The sequence below is a fragment of the Stenella coeruleoalba genome (assembly GCF_951394435.1).
Source record: "Stenella coeruleoalba genome assembly, chromosome: 8".
NCBI classification, from domain to species: Eukaryota; Metazoa; Chordata; class Mammalia; order Artiodactyla; family Delphinidae; genus Stenella; species Stenella coeruleoalba.
In genome coordinates, this window is record NC_137154.1 from 77444138 (window position 1) to 77471370 (window position 27233).

Below are 27233 nucleotides of genomic sequence, written 5' to 3' on the forward strand. Positions count from 1 at the left end.
TTATGGGCTGAACTGTGTCTTCCCCAAAGCTTATATGTTGATGTCCTAACCCTCAGTACCTCAGAATATGACTGTATTTGGAGATAAGGCCTTTAAAGATGTAGTTAAGGTAAAATGAGGTCATATTGATGGGCCCTAATTCAATATGACTAGTATCCTTACAGGAAGAGAAGATTAGGATACGGACACCAAATGAAGACCATGTAAAGACTCCAGAAGAAGACAGCCATCTACAAGCCAAGGAGAGAAACTTCAGAGGAAACCAACCCTGGTGACACCTTGATGTTAGACTTCTAGCCTCCAGAACTGTGGGAAGATAAATTTCTGTTGTTTAAGCCATACAGTCTGGAATATTTTGTTATGGCAGCCCTAGCAAACTAATATATGGAGGGAAGTGGATATATTCCAGATGTTATTCTGGACCCAGAACCAACATTACTTGCAGATGGATTGAACTGGGGGATGGGGAATGGGAATTGGAAAAGTCAAGGTTGACTCTCAAGTTCCTGGTTTTAGAACTTTTAGAAAAAAATCTACTTAAAATACTTAACAAGAAACAATCTTTTGAAACAAAAGGGTTTGAATTCTAGAAAGATGGGAATAAATTAAATGGGATAATGTGTGGGGAAGTTTTTGTGTATGCAAATGTAAGTCATTGACTGTATCACAGTTGTTGTTAGTGTATGATACACACTAGGAATCTACTACAGTTTTTTGTTGTTGTTGTTTTGGTTTTTGTTTTGCAGTACGCGGGGCTCTCACTGTCGTGGCCTCTCCCATTGCAGAGCAAGGCTCCGGACGTGCAGGCTCAGCAGCCGTGGCTCATGGGCCCAGCCGCTCCGCGGCATGTGGGATCCTCCCGGACCGGGGCACGAACCCATGTCCATGCATCGTCAGGCAGACTCTCAACCACTGCGCCACCAGGGAAGCCCTCTACTAGAGTTTTGAGTAGGAGATCAAGGGTGAAAATGGCACTTGAGGGAAATGGGTTTCGAATTATAGAAAATTGATTGAAACAGGAAAGAACAAATGGAGCCTAGGAGATCAGCCAGCAATGGGCTGCAGGAACTAAGGTGTGAGCTGAGAAGTGTCCAATGTCTCTGGGAAAATCAAAGGAACTGAAGATACTTCAGTAAACATTCAGTGAATGTACATTTGCATACATATACAGTGGACCCTTGAACAACACAGGTTTCAGCTGCTTGGGTCCACTCACACCCAGATATCTTTCACTAAATACACACCATGGTACCGTATGATCTGAGATAAGTTGAATCCTCAGATGCAAAATCAAGGGACAAGTGTGAAGTTATATGTGGATTTTTGGACTGCGCCTCCCCCAGCATTGTTCAAGAGTGAACTGTAGACATTAAATAGCCGGAGGCCAGAAGGGAGATGTAACTAAACCACCTGCCGTTTTCTATATAGGCAGTAAGCCCACCTAAAGTAATTTCCTTCAAACCTTCTTGGGGTCAGGATCCATGCCTCCCACAATGCTTTTTATAAAACTTAATAAGCATTGTAGATAGGATAAGTAATCTATTATATTTTGTCCTTTTAAAAAGGTAGTAGTATGGTGGGATATCTTGGGACCAGGAACTAGAAGCTCTGGCTCTGTCACACAGAAGCTGTATGGCTTTGGGCAAGTCATTTACCCAGTGCTAGCCAGTAGAACTTTCTGAGGTTAGGGGAATGTTCTATATCTGTTCTGTCTGATACTGGAGCTGCTAACCACATGTGTAGCTACTGAACACTTAAAACGTGGCTAGTGTGACCAAAGGAACTGAATTTTCTATTTAATATGCAGCTAGTGGCTACCATTTTGGACAGTGCAGAATAACTTCTCAAGACCATAAGTTCTTGTGTAAAAGAAGGAAGTTGGGCTAAGTGATCTCCTTTGCCTTTTAGTTCTAAAATGCTGTCATTCTAATTCAGCATAAAAAATTCATGTGCATGTTATAAGGGTTCAAATTTTGACTCCCTAAAACTATATTTCTAAAGAATAAATTATACCCTTTTACACATAGAAAGTATGTAAATAATGACCTTCACAAATTTAAATCAAATGTGTATAAATGATGTTTGGGACACTATGTAGCGTATATAGTATCTTAACAACTGAAGAAGAACATGGGGTACTTGGAGAAGAGTCAGAGGACTACAAGAGAAGAATAAAAGTGTTGAGAAACAAGACATTGAGTAAAGGTTAAGTAACTGGGATAGTTTAGAAAAAAAAGACTGTCAGGAGACTTAATAAATGTATTCAGGTATATGAAGAATTATTAGAGATGGTATCCAGATATTTTCCATTAGATAGAACACTAGAAAATTAAGTTAAAGAGGAAATAAGTTGTAAATGAAGAGGCACTTTCAGAGTTTGGTATATCAAATTCTCAAAAGACATTTAGATTTTAAATTGTTTTAAAACAATTTTGTGCCACATCGTTGAAGGTATGCATATGTCAAAGTAATAGTCACAAGATGTTAAAACTATAAACAAGTTGGAATCACTGCTTAACAGAGCTTTTAAAATAGGATTAGTGGTTAACTTTCAGGTAAGAATCAAGACATCACCTTTTGAGATCCTTTACACCATGAATATGTTACCAAATAAATAGATTTTTTCAATTCTCAAATACATATTATATACTAGATATAGATATTTCTAGAATAAATGATGAAATTAAAGGGATACTTATCTATAAATGGTGAAGCATAATGTTTACAAAACATATTTAATATTTATAAAATAAAAACAGAATGTGGAATATCATATAGAGTAGTGGTTTTCAAATGTTAATCACCTAGCGCAGGCTTGTTAAAACCCAGATTGCCGTTTACCTCCAGAGTTTCCGATTCAGTAGGTCTGGGTTATGGCCTAAGCATTTACATTTCTAACAAGTTTTCAGTGATGCTGATGCTGCTGATTTGGGGACCACACCTTGGGAACAATTGATAGAGAATATATTTAGTATTTTTAGAAGACACCTTTCCATTTTTAATATAATTCAGAAAAGTATAGTAAATGAGGAGACTAGTAACCTTTACGTTCAAGCATAGATGTGGAAAGTACAAGCCTGAATTTGATAACCTGTATTGCATAAAGCACTGGAAAGGTGCTTTGGGGCCTCCATTACACACCCCACTTAGTTCTGCCCGAAGTCTGAAGGGCTTCATACTCCAAAATTCTTCACAGCCAGATCTCAGACCAAACTTTAATTTCTCCCATATGGATAATTTTAGCTAGATTTTAGAAGAAAAAGAAATCTGATTTTAAATGATTTTTTTACTACAGTATATATGACTTTACATTAAAAAAAAGGAGCCTATTAACCAAAATGCATCTATAGTGCTGAAATATGAAAAAAATATATATAATATATATTTTGAAAGGAGTGGTCCTTCTGTAATAGGCCTGACATGTCCTCTAACACAAAACAGGATTGAGCAATTTACTCATGCCCCCAATCCTTTCTGGATGGTGTCATACCTTTGACGTATTGTTTATTAGTTTAGGCAACCAGCTCACATGGATAGGAACTGGGAGTATAATTGCTCATAAATATTTTTTCTGCTATCAGAGAAAAGTGTCCACTATACAACCAGTGTCAGAAAAACCCATTGAAATGAGTGAAAAGTTGGCATTATAAATTTTACAAAGAAGTATTGTCACACGCTGTGGCTTATCTCTTTTCTAATCCCAGCTCCCCAGCTCCCTACCCCAACTGATACTGTGTAACTAAACAGGGGTGAACATGATTTGGGTTTTTAAAGTAATTACTTGCATATAGATGTCCATTTTTAAAGTGCTTTAAGATGGCCTGTTCTCTAAAATTGGTAAACAAATGACACTTTGTCTTTCTTATTTGCTTAGGCTTATCATAGCTGAAACCTAGGGGAAAAAACCTCAGTCTAACACCGCTTATTGTCACATACCTCAAAATAATGGATTCCGAATTAATGAAGTTCCCCATGCGTTGCAGCATATACCCTTTAGCTGAGTATATAGCTTTGCAGTGACCTGCCTTTAAACTCCTGTGTGCTAAATCCCTTTTCCAATTCTGCTTATATCTGTTCAATAATAAGATCAGTAATTTGTACTATTTAAGAAGTGGGTAGCTTACAGCTCTAAAGTAGAGGTAGGGCTACAAGATTTGGGAATCCCTTCTATCCACAACTAGACTGAAACAGTGTTCAAAACCAGCCAGGCTCCTGATCATTATCATATCCACTTATTGTTCACAGTTGTTTCTTGCTATTGTAGAAGAATCTCCTTCAAACCAGAGACTTATCTCATAATTATTGATTAGTGTCTAATGTGGAACACACATGACAATCAACAAAGGCTGTGGCAATAAACATTTTATATTTGAGTATTTAGAACATGAATTAGAATAAAAGAATAATGTCAGGACTATGTTAATTCACAAATACACACAAATTATCTTCTAAATATTAAAGTGGAGAACTCTGAAATAATGTCTCTGAGTTGAATAATGAAGTACTGTCAGGTCAAGCAGAACTTTCTTCAGCAAGCTGTTCCTTAATTTCTCTTCATGCAATTATACCAAGTCAACTGTATCTTGGGCCTTCTTAATCCTCATGATGCAATAATAAAAACTTATTCATACTTATTTAATTTTTGTTTTTCTATGAAATAGGCATCATTATACCAATTACTACCAATGCCTGGCACATAATCAGCACTCTACAAGTACTTACACAAATGTTTCATCTCAGTTTCATCCACTCCTATAGTTAGCAGACAGTAGGAAGATCCAGAAACAGAAGGGAATAAGCAGAAGCTTTGAGGCTATTGAAGCCATTAGTGAACAGAAATACATGGGGCAATAGAATTGAGGGCACAGATGATTATGAGAGGCTGAAGCAATGAGTTATGATTTCTAAACTGAATTGGGAAGGAAGTGAAAACAGGAGTGATAGGTTCGTAGAAGAGAGAGAAGTTAATAATAAATGAGGTGTGAGTAATTAAGGGAATGGTATAACATAGTTTGATTTCACAACTGGAGTATTTCTGGATGATGGTGGGGTGTGGACAGATAAAGTAGAGAAGAGGGGCCATTGTAGTTGAGAAGGCAAGTCATTGTAACACTAGTGTTTTCAGATAGTGATCTACATGGACTTGAAAATGATCCAGGATAACCTGGGTCTTTGTATGAAGAAGGCAACTCTGTACCTCAAGGTGCCTTGGATTGATAATTGCTCTAAAAGTGGGGCTGGAGAGGAAGAGAGGGGACGAAGGATTGAATCTATGTTATCTTTATCCCTTACTAACCTGTGACTGAAATTTTGTAGATCAGGAATATTCAATTACAAAATCTTGGTTGATGCTACAGAGGTGCTTACAGAACATAACGTCACTCCAGACAGCCTTTAAATCCACTTATCAAAGTAATTTTGTTCTCAGTTGAATGGCAGGTGAAACAATATTGAACAAAGCAACCTCTGCTGTACGCTAAGCCCTTTAATTATAGTGTTCATGGTAATAAATACTCTAGTGAAGGGACAGCTTCCATTACAATCCCAGGTTTTCAATAACTTTGGTTCTTAAAAAAATTTTTTTTTCAGTTGGAAATTTTAATGCATAGTTTCTGCCCAAAGGCTTTGTTTGTGTGGATTGATTATTAGATGTGACAGGAAGGGACTGCCAACAGGGTCCCTGAGGGGGACTGCTGCAAAGGAGAGGCCATGTCACTACATGTGAAGTAATCTGTGAACACGGCAAAACAACGATAGCTGACGTTTATGTGGATCTCACCACACACCCAAAACTGCACTAAGTACTTGCTTTATGTCCATTGACTCATTTGCCTCAACAAATGAAGTAGGTGTCATTACCTGGCCCCAATATTAAAGAAATTAAAGAATAGGAAATAAGTAACTTGTCCGATGTCACAGAGCTAGTAAATTGTGGAACTGGGATCTGAACTCAGATCTCTGGAACTCCAGAACCTATAAATTTGTGGTTAAACGCACTTGACATTTGGAGATGGGGGTGGGGATAAATATAAAAAGCAGTCATGGGCATCATGGAGGCAGATCCCTTTCTTCAGATGAAAGTGTAATCCAGAGCAGTTGATTAGAATCTTGCCGTAAAATCTTGAGGCTCTTTCCCTGGCCTGCCCCACCACACCGAGTGATACAGATCCCTCTTCAGATTTATCCAGGGCATGTCCTGGCTGGAGGAAGAGTTTATTTTTTTGCTCAGGGGACCTTTCCTTGTTTAATCCTGTTTACACATCTGTTTCACTAGCGTTGCAGACAAAATCATTAAAACAGGAAGCTAGTTTTCTTTAGAATGAACTAATGGATTTAAAATCAGAGTGATGTTGCATAACCCTTTTAATACACGAAAAATACTGGGTTGCGTGAATGGCCGCATTGTATGGTATGGAATTATATCTCAGTAAAGCTGCTTTTTAAAAAATCAGAATGTATGAATTAAAAAACAAATTTTGGGGAATTCCCTGGCGGTCCAGTGGTTAGGACTCCGTGCTTCCACTGCAGGGGGCACGGGTTCGCAAGAGGCGCCGTCAAACAAAAAAACAAAAAAACAAAAAAAACCCAACAAATTTTCATTGCTTTTGAGTGATTTCAAGTGAACTCCTTGCATATATGACACTGCCGCAAAGAGAACCAGGTGCCTGGGGTGAGCTCCTCACCCGTTCATTTCTTATTCGGTCAACTTTAAGAGAATCCACCCTTGTGCCAGGCACAGGGATAACAAAGAGAGGTAGGCTCCCATTCCCTCAAGGATGAAAGACAGGTACACCGAGGAATGCTTGCAACTGAAGTTAAACACTGAGTTTTTCCGTTGAGATTTTCAAGACTGTGTTTCAAGTCTGAGCACTAAAAAAGTTTTCACTTTTAAAAAAGGCAGTTTTTGGTTATTTAGTAAATCACACTGAGTCACAGATCTAGTCTTAAAGCTTCAAATTACAGAAATCGTTTATCCCTTTCAAGTGGGTTTTGAATATTGAGTGGAAAGAAAATCAAGTTAATGTTAAGAAAAAATGGACCCTTATTAAAATCAATGTCTGTTACGGGTACCATTTTAAATTCAACCTAGTTTGAGGATTTGAGCCCACACTGACACTCCAGTTGGTCAAGTCGGGCAAAAGCGGGGAGGGTTTAAGTGGATTTATACGTCCCCTCCCAACTTCTTTCGGCCTTGGCTGTTTCGCATCTCGGGGCGAGCTGGAAACCTTTCAGCCTTTCCCGAGAACTGGCGGGGAAGGGGCCGGGCTGGGAGGGAGGACTTCCTGCGGCCAAGGGCGGCCGCGTTCGCCGCAGAGATCAGAGCTCCGACCCAGACCAGACCCAACGTTGGTCGTCGGGCCGGCCGCCCTCCCGGCGCTGATCGCCAGGCACGCTCCCCGCCGCGGCCGCCCCCAGGCCCCAGCCCCATGAAGCACTGTGGAGGCCCGGCCCGCTGGCGGGCTGGTCACGTGCGGCCGGGAGGGGCGTTGGAGGCCGGGAGTCTGCAGGAATGTAGTTAACTTGCAGGGGAAAGTTTCCCTCCGCGGATGGCCGCGGATCCTGTGCGGGCGGGCGCGCAGAGGAAGGAAGAGCCGGGAGGAGGCGGAGCCGCGAGCGGCTCGGGCGGGCGGTTCTCTCAACTTTAGTTTTGGCGTCTGAGGCGAGTTTCTGTCTCAGTCGGGCGCAGCCGCCGCCGGGGAAAAGAAAGGGAGGAAGGAAGGAAGGAACAAGAAGAGGAAATAAGAGAGAAAGGGGGAGGGGAAAGGCAACTAGCTGTCCGGCATCCGTCAAGGGCGTGAAGGAAAAAAGTTCTCGGGCGCGCAGGTCCGGGTCTCTCGCAGCCCCTCCCGAAGCGCAGCCGCCAGACCAGTGGAGCCGGGGCGCAGGGCGGGGGCGGAGGCGCCGGGGCGGGGGATGCGGGGCCGCGGCGCAGCCCCCCGGCGCTGAGAGCAAGGCGAGCGCCGCTCCCGCCGCCCAGCGCCGCCGGCCCGCCACCCTCGCCGGTTCTCCCATCTCGGCCCGTCGAGCCGGGGCGCCCGGGCGGAGCCCTTGCCCGCCTGGTCGGGGTGCGCGTCGGGGGAGGGAGAAACCATGGATCCCGGGCAGCAGCAGCCGCCGCCTCAGCCAGCCCCCCAGGGCCAAGGGCAGCCGCCCGCGCAGCCCCCCCAGGGGCAGGGCCCGCCGTCCGGGCCCGGGCAGCCGGCACCCCCGGGGTCCCAGGCGGCACCGCAGGCCCCCCCCGCCGGGCACCAGATCGTGCACGTCCGGGGGGACTCGGAGACCGACCTGGAGGCGCTTTTCAACGCCGTCATGAACCCCAAGACGGCCAACGTGCCCCAGACTGTGCCCATGAGGCTCCGGAAGCTGCCTGACTCCTTCTTCAAGCCTCCAGAGCCCAAGTCCCACTCCCGACAGGTAACCTGGCCGCCCCTCTCCCCACTTTCCCGTCGGGCGGGCCCCAGGCCCGGGGGCGCTCGGGAGCGGCGGCCGCGAGCCCTGGCCGCGGAGGGGGGTTCCGGGAGCGCTAGAGAGGTGGGGAAGGGGGCTCGCGGAGAGGCGGGGGGGACTGGAGGCGCCCGCCGGCCGCGGCTACGGGCTCCCCACTCCTCCCGGAGTCCGGGGCCGAGATTTGTTTTTCCCCTTGTAGTTTCTCTCAGCGGTTGCAGCCCCGGGGGGCGTGCTTTTCCCTGCCTTTTCTTTCTTCCTGGGGTTCTCGGGAGGTTGGCGGGAGTGGCAGGGGAGGTGGGGAGGAAGGAAGGGGGTGGGGAGAGTCGGGCCCGGGCCGCGGTGGGCTTGCACAATGCGCGCGCCGCCGCGCTCCGCACCTTCGCTCCCTCCGCCGCCGCCGCCGCGGGGCCGGGGAGGGGGAGGGGGGCCTCTGGCATCTGTGTGTGGGTGAGCTGCCAGCGGCGGCCGAGTTTGTGAAGTTGAGCCCTGGGCCCCCTTTCCTTCGGGGCCTCTCGGTCCACTTCAGTCTCCTAGGGAGTCAAATAATTGTTCTCTTGTTTTCCAGTGTTGATTAGGGGTGGGGGTTGAACCAGTCCATTTAGTTTCTCGCTCTTTCTCCCCCTCCCCCTCCCAAAAGCATTTATTTTCTTCGCGGCCCCGGCGCTTTCTGAATACAGGATCCAGACTTTCCTGGAAGTTGTTTATGGAGTTAGTGCTTTCACCCCTGCCCTTACCTAGCGCCTTGGAAGTCAGGCAGGCTTACTCTTATCAAACTTAGTTGGTTCACGTGTTGGCTTCCCCGTTGGAGACTATTATTTACAGTTTGCCGAAATGCTTTTAAATTAGCCACATCTACACGTTGCGCAGGACCTGAGTTGAGCTTTACCGTGCTTTGGTTTTAACAGAAGCCTTTGATAACGCACTGCAGGTTGACTCATAGGCCGAGTCCTGCCTAGTTCAACTGTGATTAGAAGTTAATGTTTGGGAAGTGATGACTAATTCGAGGCTCGCCATTGCTCTTTAATTCTTATTGAGGATATGAACATGGCTGTTCCACATACACAACGTTCGATTACTTTGTCAACGTGATCCAACATTAAAGTGAAACTATTATGAAAGTGTTAACATTCTGACCTGTCCCAGAAGATTTGTTTAGTGTAGGTTTTTATTCCTTTCCTTACTTTTTTAAAAAGAGCTTGCTTCAGGCTAAACTTCAGCATAGGAACTTTGTCCAGAAGTTAATTGGTTTTCCAAATACTGCGATGTAGTTAGTCCATTCGTCTGTAACTTGAGTGGGAAGAACAGTTATCGCCCCACTCCCATCGCCCCTCCTATTTGCAGCAGGCCTGTGGTGTGTTCTCCTGCCTCAGACCAAGGGGTTTTGGAACTCAGAAAAACTCACTTAACCTGCTGACAAAAACCTGCGTTAAGGAAGAGGAAGGAAAAACAATTTAGCAGCTTGCCCCAAATACTTCAATTTGTAAGAAGTAGACTTAGGTATGCTTTTTTCTCTTACCCCTGGAAATGAGTTTCTGGACTCATTATGGGTAAAAATGTGTTGGCATTGCACCCCACAGTCTACACGACTATGCTGTTAGTTAATATGTTTTGAAAGTATAATACCCATAGGAGATTGAATTCCCCATTTTGTGGCATCTATAAGCCGTAAAGAATTGCAACTAAAAGTTGCAATACTTATTTTTCTAGTAAATAATTGCACAGTAATTTATATCAGCAGTTTATGGATTCATACTATTCATAATCTATTGTAGTTTTGTTTGTTTTAATGCCTTTTTTATCCAAGTGTCGTGCATCTATAAATTTGACTTTTTATTTCTGCTAATGAGTCCTAATTCATTCTGATTGGAAACTCAGAATGTACATGATTTAACATCAAGGCATAGATGCATCTGCTGATTGCTTTTAGTCTTCCTTACTTGCCTATATGAATCTAGGAAATTCTAACTTTTTGATAAACCCTAACTCTTCAGTTAAGGAATTTAAATAACTGTACTAGATTATGAATACTACAAATGTGGGTTGTAAATACTATTGTTCACAAATTATTGGATATAAATTCATATACTCATTTTTCCATCATGAAAAAAAGCTATTTAACAAACGAGAAAACTTGAGGCTCAGAGATTATGATATTGTTCAGTGTCACACTAGACAGCTTGGACTGGAACCCAGAACTTTAGGGTCTGAGTTCAGGATTTTTTCTGCTACTACACAGTTGTAAATATGTTTGTAAATTCTTAAGTTATATTGTAATGGAATTGTTGGCATCTTTATCATCTAGGTACAAATATATGGCTGGGTTTTTATTTCATTCATTAGGAGGCTTTTAAGAATATTCGGATGTTTCTGGATCTTTTGTATTCCTTAAAAGTTGTATAAATTTTGATGGTTGCTTTATTGATGACATTTGTCCATGGTGAGAAAAAAATGACAACTGTTGTGTGTTTAGGACTTGGCTTGGAAAAAACATTCACTGTGTAAAACCTAGTTTAAAAAAAAGAAAGAAAAAGAATCCATAGCTATATTCCTTGGGTTTTGTTTATACCTAGAACATTTTAGAACTTGGAAAAGCACCCATACTGCCTTGGCCTTCACGTAAACATTTAAAAGTATCCATCTGCAAACCTGTATTCCTCTGTGTCAAATATTAAATGTTGAAATGTGCCTTTGGATTTAGAATTTCATTGCAACCAAATATCTATCTAAGAAATCTAAAGGGACTCTCTTTGAAAGCAAATTTTAAGAAATCTTTGTTTTAATATTCCTAATAGGCCAGTACTGATGCAGGCACTGCAGGGGCCCTGACTCCACAGCATGTTCGAGCTCATTCCTCTCCAGCTTCCCTGCAGCTGGGAGCCGTATCTCCTGGGACATTGACACCCACGGGAGTAGTCTCTGGCCCAGCAGCTACACCCACTGCTCAACACCTTAGACAGTCTTCTTTTGAGATACCTGATGACGTACCTCTGCCAGCGGGCTGGGAGATGGCAAAGACATCTTCTGGTCAGAGATACTTCTTAAAGTAAGTGAAAATAATGGTAGGAGATAATTTTCTGGTACAAAGATATAAAACGTCATTTATTTTTATATTGTACTTAATATTTATGTCAAGCTCAGTTATATCTTCCATAATTCTTTTTTCAGTTCAGTATGAGCTAAATACCTTCTTTAGGTAATGTTTTGAAAGCTTTATGGATTCCTGGTTCATAACCTTTTAATAATCTTTTATTTTGTGGCAATTTGGATGTTCTCCTTTTGAGTTTGTGCCAAACCTATTAACTAGCCTAGCTCAAAACTGAAAGGATACCATGAAGAATTTCAAATTGTGAGAGTTTTGGGGCTGGCATAGGTTTATGAGTATGTGCAGTACTACTTACCTTTTCTACCATTTTACTGGTAGAAGAGAACTATAAAAATAAGGAGGAATTTCCTAGGAGTCTAATATTATAGTACTTTAGGTTGTGAGATGACAGACCCTTTAGCTGCAGTTTGATGTGATTTACCAGTTTGTTTTTCCCTCAAAGGGTAAAGAGAAATATGAATTTTCCCGCTTGATATACAAGCTCAGTGTCAAACTTCTTCGAGCTAGCAGGCCTTCAAAACAGAATCTCTCTTCTCTGGGAAAACAAAAACAAAGCCATTGGGTTATTTGTTTTTATCAGCCTTATTTTTTTGTGTGTTTAAAAAAATGGCAAAATTTCATTGAAGCTGAAAAGATCAAAATAGAATTTCGTCCCTTCTTGTTTTGAAATTATAGGTAGGACCTTAATATTTTTATTTGGTGTGTTTGGAATAAGTATATACAAAATGTTTCCTAAAAGTAATTATTATAGACTGAAATTGATGTTTTCAGAAAGTTGCTTACTTAGTATTGTTTAATCGTGTTGAGATAATAAAGTAAAAAACAGTCCAAGTTTTGATTGTGATCTGTCCTGACAGTCTACTCCTAAGGGAAATGTAACATTTATTCATTAGATCAGATAATACAATAATGATATTGTTTTGTTGTGTGTCTTAGTATTTTATATTGATTGTCTTTTGGGGCAGATTGTTACTTTGCAGTGTAAGATACAGTTTTGTGACAAGCTTATTTAGAAGAGCAGAGGAAAAAGTTTGATCTTAAAAAGTTTCTGCAGTTTTTTGCCCCTTTTCCTCCAACTTTTTTCTTATATTTTAAATTCGTTTTCTGGTGTCCTGGTATCCATTTCAAAGGGTCAGGTTTCAACCAGAACAATAAAGGGCCTGAGACTGGAAAGTACACACAAGTCTGGCAGACTCATCTGCATGAGCAAGATTATTTGTTCTCAAGCAGACATCCAGAGTAAATGATTGAAAGAGCTACTAGCTGTGAGGGATGTGTCTTGAAGGGAAAGGAGTGGAAACAAACCAGGTTGTTAGGAAAAAGAAAGGCTGTACTTTTTTGAACCTCTCCCTGCTGGGTCACATGCTGACCTGGGGAGATTTTTAAACAGCTTAATAGCTGGCTTGCCTCTCTTCTTTGGTTGATGTTATAGCTAAAAGTCTATGATTAAAGAGCAACATTTATGCTCCTCTTTTAGTCTTTTGTATCTTGTAATAATTGCTTCTAGGTGACATGGGCCTACATTTTTATTATTTTGAATGATCTTTTTGTTTTGACCTGAAATGTTCTATACTTTATTTTTTAGTTTCCAATGGTTCTTCCTTTGAGAAGTGTTTCTCTCAAAGATGGATTAATGAAGGGTATACACACGCACACACCACACCACCCCAAGCACCCCGCTCAAGTGAGCCTGTAGCAAAGGTAAACCAGGACAAAATGATACGAAAATTATGCCATATGGATAATGGTTACCATGGAAATGAAAAACTGGGAAGAAGAGAGATAAACATGATTATTCTTTAAGATTTTTGAGGGATTCTCACGTGGAAGTAAAAGTAGATTTATTATATGAGAAACATGAAGATTTTTGACACCATGGAATAATTTTCTCATATCAAACCTTCAGGAATAGAAATGTTTTCCCTGTTAGATGTGTCTTGGTCAGTAAAAGCAGGCAAAATCATTGATTATTTGGTACGTGTCAGGAAATGCAGGGAAACAACTAGTTGTTGTCTTGCGACCTTAGATGAATGACTTTGAAGTCAGTTGGCCCATCCTATTGTTTCAAGGCAGCATAATTACTGAAGGATTATAGGTAGGCAACTATTGGGATTTTTAAAGCCCTGCCTAGGTCAGTGAGATTTTCCGAGGAAGACTTGTACCTTAGGTTGGCAAGTGATAAGGAGGAAGTATGGTACTGGCTACATTTATCAATGACACATATTCAAGTTCTGGTATGATTGTGAAGTATTTTTAAAAAGCTTAGTCTGTATATTGGGTATATTTGTTCTACTGAATTTACTGTTTAAAACTAATTTCTTCAACATTGTGTATTGAGCTTTATTTTAAAATAATTCTTTTATTGCTCTGAGAATTATTGCTTTCTTCATCTGTCTTATAGTTTTCCTACAGGAAATAGTTCTTCAAGTAGTTGGTCAACAACTTCCTATTTCTTTATAAGCTGCTGAATAACTTCCTGAATTAGTATTCTATAATATTTCTTGTTACAAGGAGTGCTCTTACTTCTCAGATTTATTTTATTGACTCTGATGCCTTGCAACTATTACCACATACAAAGAACTTCTTGTGTAAAATGTACCATATAGGACCTTATAATTTGATTTTAGAAATCTCATCCAGTAATTTTAGAAGTGTGGAGATTTGCATTGTTTTAATAATCTTCTAATTTTTAAGAAGTCATTTTTGTTTCATTTCTACTATCTATCATTTTCTGAATAACTGGCCTCAGTGTTTTTAATCCTTGAAGATTCAAGGTTTCTTGTGGCTGGGATTTTATTAAAATTATTGAGTATCTTGATTCACAGTTTAAAAAGGTATGTTTTTCAGAGATTTTTTGCATTCTGCAACATATAACTCAGCCAATATTCCAACATTAAATGAACTTACCTTGCAGGTGTTATTAATTGCTACAAATGGTTTGATTCTTTTTCTATTGACCATGTATCTTGTTTCAGAAGTGAATGCTCCACTGCCCTAATTAAAGCTACTTCAGACATGTATCAATTAAAGGAGATGAATCAAACTGTTTCTTGTTATCGTAATTTGGTCTTGCTTCTTCTCCCAAACACTTGCCCAGCAGAAGACTATGAACACATACAGTGTATACATTGTTACCGTAATAAAGACTAGATGTTTTAAAAAGGAACAGTTTCATTGAGAATAAGCTGTTCTCTTTTTGGTTTCTTGTTATATCAAATGTAATCCAAATGATTTCCCTTTAAGAATGAAACGCTTGTAATATTGCCCTTAACTGTTGATTAAGCTGCCAAAAGAAAAAAATAACCATAAACAGTTGAAATTGCAATCACAAAACATTTCCCTAATATAATAAGTCAATTATACTTGTTTTAAAAATCCGAAAGCAGAGTATTTCCCTATTTGAGGGAAGGACTGTCCCTGCCCATTTATCTTGCTGATTGAGGCTGAGTGGAGAAAGGAGATAAAAGTATGCCCTCAGCTCTCAGAAAAAATGCTTGCTTCTGCTTGGTGGGTGGGCACCCCGGGGAAGAATGGCCCATGGTGCCACAGTGATTTAGGTAGAAAAATGCTGGTGAATCTGTTGGATACAGTGGTAGAAAAAAAAAAAACAAAACAGTTGGAAGATAGTGGATGTGACAGTAAATAGAACATAGAGATTAGTTTATTTACTGGGGGAAATAATGAGTATTTTTAGAGTGAACTAAAAAAGTACTTAACCTTTATCAAACTAGATGTTTAATTTCAGCAAACTCAATTAGCTGCAAGATGGTAGGCAAATTTTCTTTAAAAAGTAACATTGAAAGCATATTTCTCCCCCAAAGCTTCATGTTAACTATAAAGAAAAAAGCCTAGGTAATATTCAAATAGTTGAAACTTTAAAAAGTTTTTGAAACCCTGAGATCAGTCTTCATTAGTAATGTAGAAGAATGTTTTACAGTATAGTTGGAAAAATAATGTAAATTAGCATCCCCAAATAGTAATGCTAGTATGACTCTGAAATGTATTTTATCTTAAGACTTTTGGGAAGAGGTAAACTCTAAATCTAACCTTTTAGTTGTCAAAATATTTAGTGAAGTTTAGGCTTAGGGCAAATCAAAGTGAAGTTGTTTTAAAAATCAGTTAAGATTATTCAAACTTAATTTGCTACCTTCAGTAATAGCATAATTTAGCCATTAATTATGACTTGAAAGTTTAATAGTAGTTGAGTAGCATTGTATAAAGGAGGGTCTTAAAGAGCTGTGTGGTTCAATAACTATGGTTACTAAGTGATGCACTTTTTACAAGAAAGGCTTCTGATTCGAGGATTGATCGGAACTTCAAGCCACGAAAGGGACGTTGCTGTTTTTATGAAGAATTGCTTCGTGGTTCTGCTCAAGTACTGTAGCACCAAGTTTCCTGGGAACAAGTACTGCTACCGTGGAAGCACTTCTATTTGCGTAGGGCTTCACCCCTTCTAAAAGCAAACAAAAGAAGTTTGGTATAAATCACAATGGTCTTTTTTTATTCCCTTCTCTTTAATATTTTACACAAAAGTGGTCAGTAGTTTAATCCTTATTTGGCTTTTAGCATGAGAAGCATCATAATCTTTAACACATCAAATAATAAGATGTTGTTTCTCTGAATAATGTTGCAAATTAACAAAATAATGCAAATAGGCGTATCTATTTAAAATATTGCTGTTTTCTTTCACCAAATATTTTCAGTGCTTTATTTGTGGTTAGTGCTGTTACTTACCTATTTTCACTTTAGTGTGCTTCTTTTTTTCTTCACAGGATAGTGTTAATCAATAGACTTTTCAGATTTTTCAGCTGGGTCTTGCTTTGCGGGTGGTGAGGGTACATTTTGTTAAAAGCTCCTTTCTTCCTCTTTCAATTTCTTACTTAACCCAAGGTGAGGAGATTTTTGATTATTTTTAAAGTAAGGTCTTTCTTTATCCAGTAAATATACGTTTTAGAGAATGAGCTTTTTGATACATGCATGAAAACTTACTATAGACTAGTTGATCTGGGCTTCAGAGTAAAAATGGCTTTCTTCAGAGTGCTACTTTGTGCTTTCACACAATTGAATGTGGATTTAGGAAGTTCTTTGAAATGTAACTTCTCACATATCCTGAAGTGACTGTAGTATGAAGCAGGGTTTTGGGAAGGAGCTAAACCCTATCTAGGAGGTGGGGGTAAGAGGTGGATTTTTTTTTTCTGTACAAGCATGAATGTGGGGTTCTTTTGTTTTATATTTATAAAAGTTCTTCCTTCCTTCGCTTCTTTCCCCATGTATCTGATTTTGTGGATTTTTAATAAGGTGTATTTTTTTAATTACAAAAGTAACACATGTTCATTAGAGAGAATTGGAAAATTCAGGAAAGGAGAAAGTTTGGGAGGAAGCACCTAGATTCTTCTGCCAAGGAGAGATGGTTGAACATACTTGTTTATATAGTCTTATCTATAAACATATATTTTGAAATTTAATTTTAGGGGAGTAACATATACATAGATTCAGAAAATCCCTTAGTGCTCTTAGGGTTATAATGAAAAAGAGCAGTTTTAACTCACTTTTCTTTATCTATGGCTTGCATTCTCCAGAGGCAAACATTTCCAGCTCCTTTGAGATTTTCCCCCCTTTTAAAAATTCCATATTTATAGAACACGTTACACTACCATTTAAATTTTTTTTTTTTTTTTTTTTTTTTAACTGTACGCGGGCCTCTCACTGTTGTGGCCTCTCCCGTTGCGGAGCGCAGGCTCAGCGGCCATGGCTCACGGGCCCAGCCGCTCCGCGGCATGTGGGATCTTCCCAGACCGGGGCACGGACCTGTGTCCCCTGCATTGGCAGGCGGACTCTCAACCACTGCGCCACCAGGGAAGCCCTAAAATTCATTGTAAAGATTACATTGTTTGGAAACTCAGTCTTCAGTGTGAGTGGTGCCCTTTAAAGTTTTGCAGTATAGTTGCCCTAACTGTCCTTTGGTCCTAGGAAAGATTTCTTTTATTAGTTCCCGGATAATTTCTTCCAGTCTTTTTAATCTTTTCGCTGTTTCTGGAATTCCTGCTTGTCAGAATAACTCTTGAATTTTCTTATCTTTCCCGCCTTTTGTTATGCTTTCTGGGAGATTCCTTCAACTTTAGCTTTTAATTTTTCAGTTTTTTTTTTCACCCCAAAAAGGTATTTATCGTTCTTAATTTCCAGGGAATCTTTTCTGAGTTCATTGTTCCTTTGTTATTTTTAATAACATGCTGTTCTTATTTCATGGATGTAGTAATATAATATCTCTCTAAGGATATTATAGTGGGTGTTTCTTTTTAAATATTTTCTGCTTTCAATGTCTTAAGTAGGCTTCACTGGAGAGTAATGTAACAGGAACCAACCAGGCCCTGAAGTTGTGGGAGGCCCTAAATGTCATTATCTTTGTTAGGTTCTCTTGTAGTGGTCAGTTTCTCCAGATAAAAATCTGGCAGTCCCCTCTCTAGAGAGCATTGCTGGTGGTAATGGGTGTTAAGATGGAGAGCCAGTGTTTTAGGGTTGAGAGTGTGGGGTTTCATCCTTGCTCTTGGCTGTGCCAGGTATGTGAATCCAGATCCTCTTAGTCTACTTCTCTGGAACATGAATTTCCCATTTCCTGCTTAGGCCAGGGAGGGGGTGTGCAATAGATTTTTAAAAGTTCTTTGTAGGCTTGATTTTTGTGAATCCAATTTTGCAATTATTAGGTTGACTCTATAAAGTTGCCAGTTTTCTAAGCCCCAAACAGTAACTACTGCCAATTTCGTATTATTTGACTTAAATATTACAGGATCACTTTTTTTTAACTAGTTTTTTTTAAAAACATATTTATTCTTTGTTTGTTTATATATTTGGCTGCGCTGGGTCTTAGTTGTGGCGCGTGAACTCTTAGTTGCAGCGTGCCAACTCTTAGTAGAGGCATGTGGGATCTAGTTTCCTGACCAGGGATCAAACCCTGGGCCCTCTGCATTGGGAGCACAGAGTCTTAGCCAGTGGATCACCAGGGAAGTCCCTACAGGATCACTTTTAAATCAGTACTTAAATAAATGCTTTTACCAGGCAAATGATTACTTCAGTGACATTGGTCTTCAGCATCGGTTTTGCTACTTTAAATCTTCATATGTTAGATTTTCTTAAAGGGGGGAACTGTGTACTTTGACACTGGGGTGCTTGGCATCCAGCAGTGTATGAATTTGTTCAGAGGGTTTGGATTCTGAAATAGTGTGAAGGGGCAGAGAGACTGGAGACTTAATTCCTATTAGTACATAGAATAATGGAGCTGATCCTATCTGTTTTTATGTCATTTTCAAGTTTTTTGTCTAGTATACACAACTTAAAAAAGTTGGGCTTTAAAGTAAAATAGCCTTATGAAATCAGTGCATCTGTTTTCTTTCATTCCTTCCTTTCAGCTGGTTTTCATCAATATAGATGGTAGGATAAAGAAAATATTTATGCATATCTAAGTTCATTAAATAGTTATTGGTATACTTATGTAGGTTAACCCCCAGAGGTGTATAACTTGGTTTTATCTTAGTTTAGGTTGTTGCTTTCCCTAGCAAGTGCTCTTTTGATAGCTCAGAAAAGTAGCCTGTGCTGTCTTCAGTAGGCCATTGTAGATGTCATAGAGTAATAGTAATAGAGTGTTTTTTACATATAAACTAACCATGGAGATGTAAGTAGTTAGAATTTTATGAAAACTGGGTTTAGGTTAAAATGGATTCACTATAGGTAGTAACAGAGATGTGTTAGGACCCTTTGTTGTTGATCTCAAGTGAAATTTCTTCAGATCCACTTTTCCAGCAATCTCTTCCTTGAGTAGTTAAAAAGCAGTTACATATGGACATTTTTTTATAGAAGAGGAGGAAGCAAACCTTTTAAAATCTGCATAAAATCTTAATTGACCAATGCAAAATCAGACCAGAACACTCTAACATCAGAGAAGAGTGCTAAATGATACTGAAAAGGCGGATACCTGGGGGTTGTAAAAGGTATTAAGTTGAATGGGGTAGAGGAATGGAACAGAATTAACACAACTTAGTTAAATAAGTAAAGAAGTGTGTTAAAATAGCAAAGTACTAATGTTAGAAATGAGCTAAATGAGATTTCTGAGACCTTGCCTGGTACTAATCCTTACCAGTGATAGGGTCACAGTTAAGATTTACCAAGCTCTCCTGGCTAATTTTTTTTTTCTAAGATGGAAAAAAATAAAAATCTGTGGAAGAGTTGGCCAAAATACAGATGTTTCTGTTTTTCCTCTACACATGTTCAGACTGATACAGGTTATGTTTCTGAAATCGTGTAGTCTGGATGAGCTCCAGATGATGTAATAGGATCTGTTAACCCCTCCCAGCCGGAGGGTGTGCAGACTTTCCTGTTAAGACTGGTACAAATCTCTTCTTGTGGGTGATACAATAATCACTGTTTCTAGACAATGATATGTGAAATTAATATTATTGTCCTCAAACACAATATTGTCCTTCAGACACAGAAGACAAAGCATGCCCTTTGTGTACCTGTCTATTCTTCAGTTTTCAGTTAATGCCCATCACACTACAGATAAGAATTTGCCCAGCTCCCTCTACTCCCTCAAACACAGGGTGATTTTGCTCAAAAAAGACCCACTTGGTTCTGGGTGGTGTGTGTTGGGTCACTTACATTAACGTGGTTGTGGTTTCTTTCACCCTGCTTATTCTTAGTTAGCTTCTTTGAATTCAGTATGTGTGCTTAGTGGTCTCTTCATTTCATAAACACTTAACCTCTTGGTTTTATGTAGCAGGCATTGTTTAAGGGTTCACTGAGTTCCCCTCTGTAGAGTTGGGACAATATTAATAATATATCAGTCTTGATAGACCAGGTGGGTCTCAAGACACCATTCATTGCAAGTCATCTTGTTTACCTTTTCATTGCTAACTATCTCTCAATGGAGAAGCTGTGGAGGCTAACTAACTATAAGCTCAATAAAGATAGATTTTGTCTTCTCTGTTCAGCCTTGTGTATGTAGCTCTTGATATATTTATTGGTAGATGATGTCCCTTAGGCTGCTCATTTATTTCAGTCTATTGGTTGATAGTCACCCTGATTGATGCCTATAGTCCCTGCTTAATTATTATTACTGTGTAACTCCATGCTAAAAAGATGCTAGAGTATTTACTTGTGTATTTTTAAAGTTAATTTTGTAAGTTTGAGATTATTCTTAAACTCAAATAACTACAACTATTAAAAAAGATAATTGTGGGACTTCCCTGGTGGCGCAGTGGTTAAGAATCCGCCTGCCAGTGCAGGGGACACGGGTTCGATCCCTGGTCGGAGAAGATCCCACATGCTGCAGAGCGACTAAGCCCGTGTGCCACAACTACTGAGCCTACACTCTGGAGCCGGTGAGCCACAACTACTGAGCCCGCGTGCTGCAACTACTGAAGCCCGCGTGCCTAGAGCCCGTGCTCCACAACAAGAGAAGCCACCGGAATGAGAAGCCCTCGCATCTCAACGAAGAGTAGCCCCCACTTGCCACAACTAGAGAAAGCCTGCACGCAGCAACAAAGACCCAATGCAGCCAAAAATAAATAAATTAATTTTTTAAAAAAGAAAGATAATTGCTTATTTTTAGGGTATAAATGAATAATAGTTCTACTTTAGGGTTACAGATTTGTTCCATGGACAGGGAATATTTGACTGCTTTAGAATTAAATGAATAAGAAATAAAATTATGTAGGTGTAAAAATGATACCAGTGAGTAGATTACTATGGGAATTCAGGGGAGAAGTAATGAGGTTGTGGCATTGGGACCTCGAAGAGACAGTACTCAAGTTATGCTTATAGAATTAGCATTTTCAGCTCAATGAATGTGGGGGCATGGGAAGTGGGGAAACAAAAGACAGCTGCAAAAAGATTTTCTGGTAACAGCCAAAGTGCTTGCCCTTCCCGTTTTGAATTATGTTTGCATCTAACATATTATGTAATGTTAATGTATTCTAATATAATATATTATACAATATATAAATTATATTTGCATTTACTTTCATCAAAATTAAGTTATTAATTGTGGTTAAATCTGCACTCTGACCTTGGGCATTTAAAAAAACAATTCTAATATCAAAACACTTGAAAAACCACTAAATGGCATGGTTTTATTCACTGCTTGGGAAAAAACAAAGTTTTAAAAGTGAAGACCATCTATTACAGACCATCATTACATGAACATTGTCAAATATAGTTGTATCCCGTATGCATTTTTTAACTTTATTTTCATGTTACAGCCTATTTAAGATTTTTTTTTTTTGGCTAATTTTTGACAATATTATTTGTCAGGAAATGCTAGTTAAAAGGGATTGTTTTCATTTTTCTGGTACTTTTAAGTTTAGCTTAATGTTTATCTGTTTACCAAGTAAACTTTATTAGAATTCGCAAAATGAATATAAACCCTTTTCATTCCTTGATATTATTGCTGGACAAATTGAATTAATAGTAAAATATGCTGTAAAAAGTTACAATTTTTACTTTTTAAAGTTGGTAGGAAAGCTGCTGAAACATTTTCTTTCAGAGATTTAAAGAATTTTTTAAATTAAGCTTTAGAATTTGTTTTAGACAGGCAGAATCAGATAATTTAGTCCATTGTACATTACCAAAACCAAATAAACATTTGAGTGCATATTAATTTTATTAAAATAAATTGTAAAACAAATCTAATATTCTGCCTATCACTATTATAAGCTAAATTGTGTCTTTTAAAACACTCCTATTTTAAATTTATTAATAAAACTTCTATGGGACACAGAGCAGCCAGAATTCTTTACCTAAAACTCAGTTTAACATGGTTTTGGAAGGATGTTGGGAGTTTCAGGAATTCCAGTAATTAAGAATTGAGTATATTTGACAGCAACATATTAGGCCATCAGGATTTCAGCTGTTTTATATTAAGCCACATGGAGGTCATTTGCTCTCACTGGTTGACTTACTAAACTGGGCTGCCATACAAAAAACCACGGACTGGGTTGCTTAAACTACCACCTAGTACTTCTCACAGTTGTGGAGGCTGTGGAGTCTAAGATCAAGTTAGGTTTCATTCTGAGGCTTGTCCTCTTGGCTTGTAGGTGGTTGCCCAGTTGGGCACAGAGGTTTCCTTATGTGTTGGTGGGAGCCTTCTAGGGGGATGAAGGCAGAAGCTGCAAAGCCTTCTGAGGCCATTGCATAATGTCACTTCTCCTACATTCTGTTGGTTGAAGCTAGTGACAAGGTCAGCTCAGATTCAAGGGCTTGGGAAGTAGACTGCCTCTTGATGGGAGGTACTGCAAAATATGGTGGCCATGTTTTTCAGCCTACCACACTTGGATTGGAAGTTTTTAAAAAATAATGTTCAAGATTGGTGAGTTATCACCTGAGGCCTGAAAATCTCAGGGTAAAGCATGTCACCGGAAAACAGTTTATACCGTTAACATGTAAAATCTCATTTTTGGTGAATAATATAAGTTGGTAAGTGTTTCCTCTTGAGATGCCATCAAATCAGTCAAGTTATTTATAAACCATTCAGTAAGTTAGACAGAATATGGGCTTTTTGATTACATGTCAGCATTTATATTTAAGACCATGAATTCTAATTGACATCTAATTGTAACTCTCTTCTAAAACTTGACTCTGGTATTTTATTTTTAAAAACTGCCTTGTTTAAATTAACTAAGGCATGAACTCACATGGAAAATTGTAGCAGAAATGGAACCTGGATTTCCTGGTACTTACTTGTGTTTGATTTAAACACTACATTGCTGCTTTCTTTCCCTACTTGAATTCAAGTAAGAACAATCTTCATTGTTATTGCAAATAGATTTGAGTTTGTTAATTGACTGATCGTTGAATTTTTGTTGATTTACAGACTAGTAAGTTATCTGAATTATCAAGTTACATATATGTAAGTATCTATAAACATAAGTAGTGCAGGAGGTATGAGTGCTCACAGTTACCTTAGAAGTTTATATTTATGGGGTTGCTGCTTCCCCAAAGTGTTTTCTGTGACCACACCACAAGTGTCTAGGTTTCCAGGTTGCTTATGAATGGACATGAAGGAGCACTGCTCCACTGGGAGTTAATAAAGACATTCTCAAACATTTAATTTCAAACTTAGTATACATCCCTTTTTCTAAAGGCCTATAAAAACAACAGTTCTTTTTCCTTTTCATGAAATTGCATGATTATAAAAACTGACTTAATCCCTTGTAATTTTTGTTACCTAAAAGTTGAATTTAAACAGTGGATCAGATTTCAGCACTGTGATTCATACTCCCAAAATGAGTAACCTGGTTAGCAGGATATTCCTACTTGTTCTCTTGAGGGTTGTTTTTTTTTTTAAATGTCCATGGTTACTCCTCCATTTTTGGTAGTGGAGTTCTATTGGGTCTTTGAAGAGGCTTTACAAGAAAAAAGAGCAGCTATTTATGGAGCATTTCCTCAGGCCTGCAATTTGAAGCCATTACAGCAAAGTTGCTGAGCAAGTCGGTGATGACATGCCAGCAGTCACTAAGGCCCCCACCCTGCAGCCTGGGCAGAGTAAGAGTTCAGGACTGCTGCCGTGCGGAGTTTGCCCTCTTCAATTATTGTCAATTGCTTACTTTTTAAAGAGCAGGAAGGTTTCAAGCATTCTCAACCTACTTTCTTAACAGATTATTAAGGGACTATAGAACAGAAGCTAGTTTTTAAGTTTTCAGGAAATAGTTCAACATCCAAGAATAGAGTGACTCCTCCATCCCCCACTCCCTTTTAGTTAGTTAAAATCAGGTCACCTTATCAAATGCAGAACTTGTCCAGCAGTTTTGCTTAAGCTCACAGAAACAGATAACTATTACAGGAATTCCACGATAATGTATATAGCCTTTAGATCTGGAGTCTATGTTTGAGAGGAGTTTGATTTTCAAAGTTTAGGTAACTTTGTTGCCTACCTAACAACATTTCTCTATAGAGTTTTGTTTTTTTAATAGTGATAGAAAATAAAACAAAATGGTCTCATTGTGGGTTTTTGTCATCAAGGGATGAAATTGGATTGTCTGATTGTGGTTGGAAATTATGTTTGATTAGTTAACAGCAAATGATTAATTGAAAACCACTAAGCTTCAGTCCACTCGGGGTAAAATTAGTAGCCGTTTTATCTTAAACAGGACACTTCTAATATGTGAATTTTGCAAACTTTCCACTCTTTGATGTCAAACTTTTAAAACTTAGTAGCTTGTCTGTATTATAGTCTGATGTCTTAAAATATTTAGACGTTGTTCCACAATTGTCTTCATCTTTTTAACAAAAAAAATGTATTTTCCACTGTTCTGGATTCAATTTCAGGAAAATTTTAAATGAGAAAAATCATTTTTAGCAATACCTATAATTTTAAGAAAGCATCAGTTGATAAAATCAGGAATTATGTTATAAGAATTGAAATCTGCTTTTAATTCAAATTCTTTAAAAGTACTGACATTTGCAACTATGATAATCTAGGACAGTGGACCCCAACCTTTTTGGCACCAGGGACCAGTTTCATGGAAGACAGTTTTTCCACGGATGGGGTTGGGGGCATGGTTCAGGCAGTAATGTGAGCGATGGGGAGCAATGAATGGGGAGCAGCAGATGAAGCTTCGCTTGCTCACTTGTCACTCACCTCCTGCTGTGCGGCCTGGTTCCTGACAGGCCGCAGACCAGTACCAGTACCTGGAGATTGGGGACCCCTGATCTAGGATATTTGAAATGGTTTTCTAGTCACAGACATTATCTATAAAAGGTGAGTTATTTCCTAACTTACTATGTCTCTACAACTCCCCTCAACCCCAACCCCTCCGCAAAACAACCCATGATAGTCAACAACATAGACTAAAAGGAAAAAGAGAACAGTATCGTTATAAGGTGACTTCCAAATTACTAGGCCTTTTAAAAATGGCACCCTAATCGCTGAATAATCCTCTTGAATTTCACAATTAGATTGAGTGAAATAATGAGTTTCTTAATTGTGGTAGTTAAAATTGAGAGAAATTTCCTAGTTCTGTGACCTAAGTTGAGTTTTAGGACATTTCTATATTTTACTGAATGATAGCTTTTGGGAAACTGCTTTTTGTATTTCTTTGCCCTCGGACCCCCTAGCCCTTTTCAAGGAACTTTATTTATTATTTATTTAAATATTGCCACACATTCCTTTTTATTGATTGATTGATTGGCTGCATCAGGTCTTAGTTACCGCACACAGGATCTTTTGTTGCGGTGCGCGGGCTTCTCTCTAGCTGTGGCATGCAGGCTCAGTAGTTGCTGCATGCGGGCTTAGTTGCCCCACGACATGCGGGATCTTAGTTCCCTGACCAGAGATCAAACTGGCATCCCCTGCATTGCAAGATGGATTCTTAACCAATGGACCACCAGGGAAGTCCCCCAAGAACTATTTAAATGAAACACAAATTCCTTCAAGATTCAGCTCAAGATGTTAATTAATTCCCCTAGAGTGTCTTCCTAGATTTTTCCTAGCCCCAAGTCTGCCTTGGAGTCCCCTCTTCTGGCCTCCCATGAACCTTTTTGCATCAGGAGTATGTTTTCACTTACAACCTGTTGATATTGTATCCCCCTGCACCTAGAATGGTGCCAGCACATACCTACTAACCGCTCACCAGAAAATGTTGAGAATTGCTTTTCAGTGTTGTTCCCAGTCATTTTGGAAGCACTGACTTATTTTCATCTGTTTTGATGCCTTCAGAAAGCTTCAGCACCGTGCTTGGAGCTACGGAACATACAGTGGTCCCTGTGGTCCCAAGTGGTCCCTGTCTCATTTAGGAGGCAAGGTGTGTGAAATAAAAATGGTACAAGGAAATGTGTAGTTGACTGCTAAGCAATATGGTAAGCCCTGGGTAGTCTAGATTAGTAACCCAGAAAAAAAGAGATTGTTGTGCTGAGTTGTTAGAGGTTTGTAGAAGAGTCTGGTCTTTGGTTGTATTTGAAGGATGGGATGGATAGGATTAGATAGAGAGGATTTTATTCTGTACTGAATATTGAGTCCTTTTTTGACTTTGCTTTATTTGTGAATGGTTTTGTAACTTGACAACATGTGATTTTAGTAAAATCCTATGTCTGGTAAAAAAAAATTTCCCTCTTGAATTTTAGTTACCTCGTTACTTGTCTCCCCCACTGGATATTACAAGGCCCAGTCAGTTCACCATCATGTCTCAAGCACTTAGCTTAGTGTCTGGCATATAATAAATGTTTAGTAATATGGCTGGGTGGCTAATTACCTACTCAGGAGCCTTGGTTTCCTCCTCTGTAAAATTACTGGATTGGAATATATGATTTCTAAGAACTTTTCCACTTCTAAGATGCTGTGAAAATCAATGAAAAAATTCACATAAATTCCCAATCTATATATAAATGTCAAATTCCTGATGTGATGTTGTATTTACAGTGCTTTACATTTAGCATAAAGTATACTAAGTTTAATATATAAATACCACCATTAAGCAAAAACACTTAGTGATGTTGGCAATAGGAGGGGTATATTTAAAGGAGGGATTTTTGTTATTGTGACTTAACTGTAAAGGAAAATGAAAAGTAAAAGAGCTCTAACAGTGACGTTAAGGGATGTAGGTAGAAATTTAAGATGGAATTGGTATTTAGGGCCAAAGGAGTTAGAAAAGAATTAGAAAAGAGAGGGCTGACCTTTCTAGATAAAGAATCAGTGATT

The 27233-nt window shown here is 39.2% G+C and overlaps 1 protein-coding gene across 6 annotated transcripts in view; it reads left to right on the top strand.

Moving 5' to 3' along the window:
* The first annotated feature begins 7674 nt into the window (after positions 1-7674).
* Positions 7675-27233, top strand: part of YAP1 (Yes1 associated transcriptional regulator) — a 109508-nt gene continuing 89949 nt past the window's right edge. For all 6 annotated transcript variants that reach the window (XM_079930352.1, XM_079930350.1, XM_079930354.1 and 3 more), the window contains exons 1-2: positions 7675-8415; positions 11241-11491. In XM_079930352.1, coding sequence (XP_079786478.1) covers positions 8092-8415; positions 11241-11491 — 575 coding nt within the window. In that variant the 5' untranslated portion in view covers positions 7675-8091. The remainder of the gene's footprint in view (positions 8416-11240; positions 11492-27233) is intronic.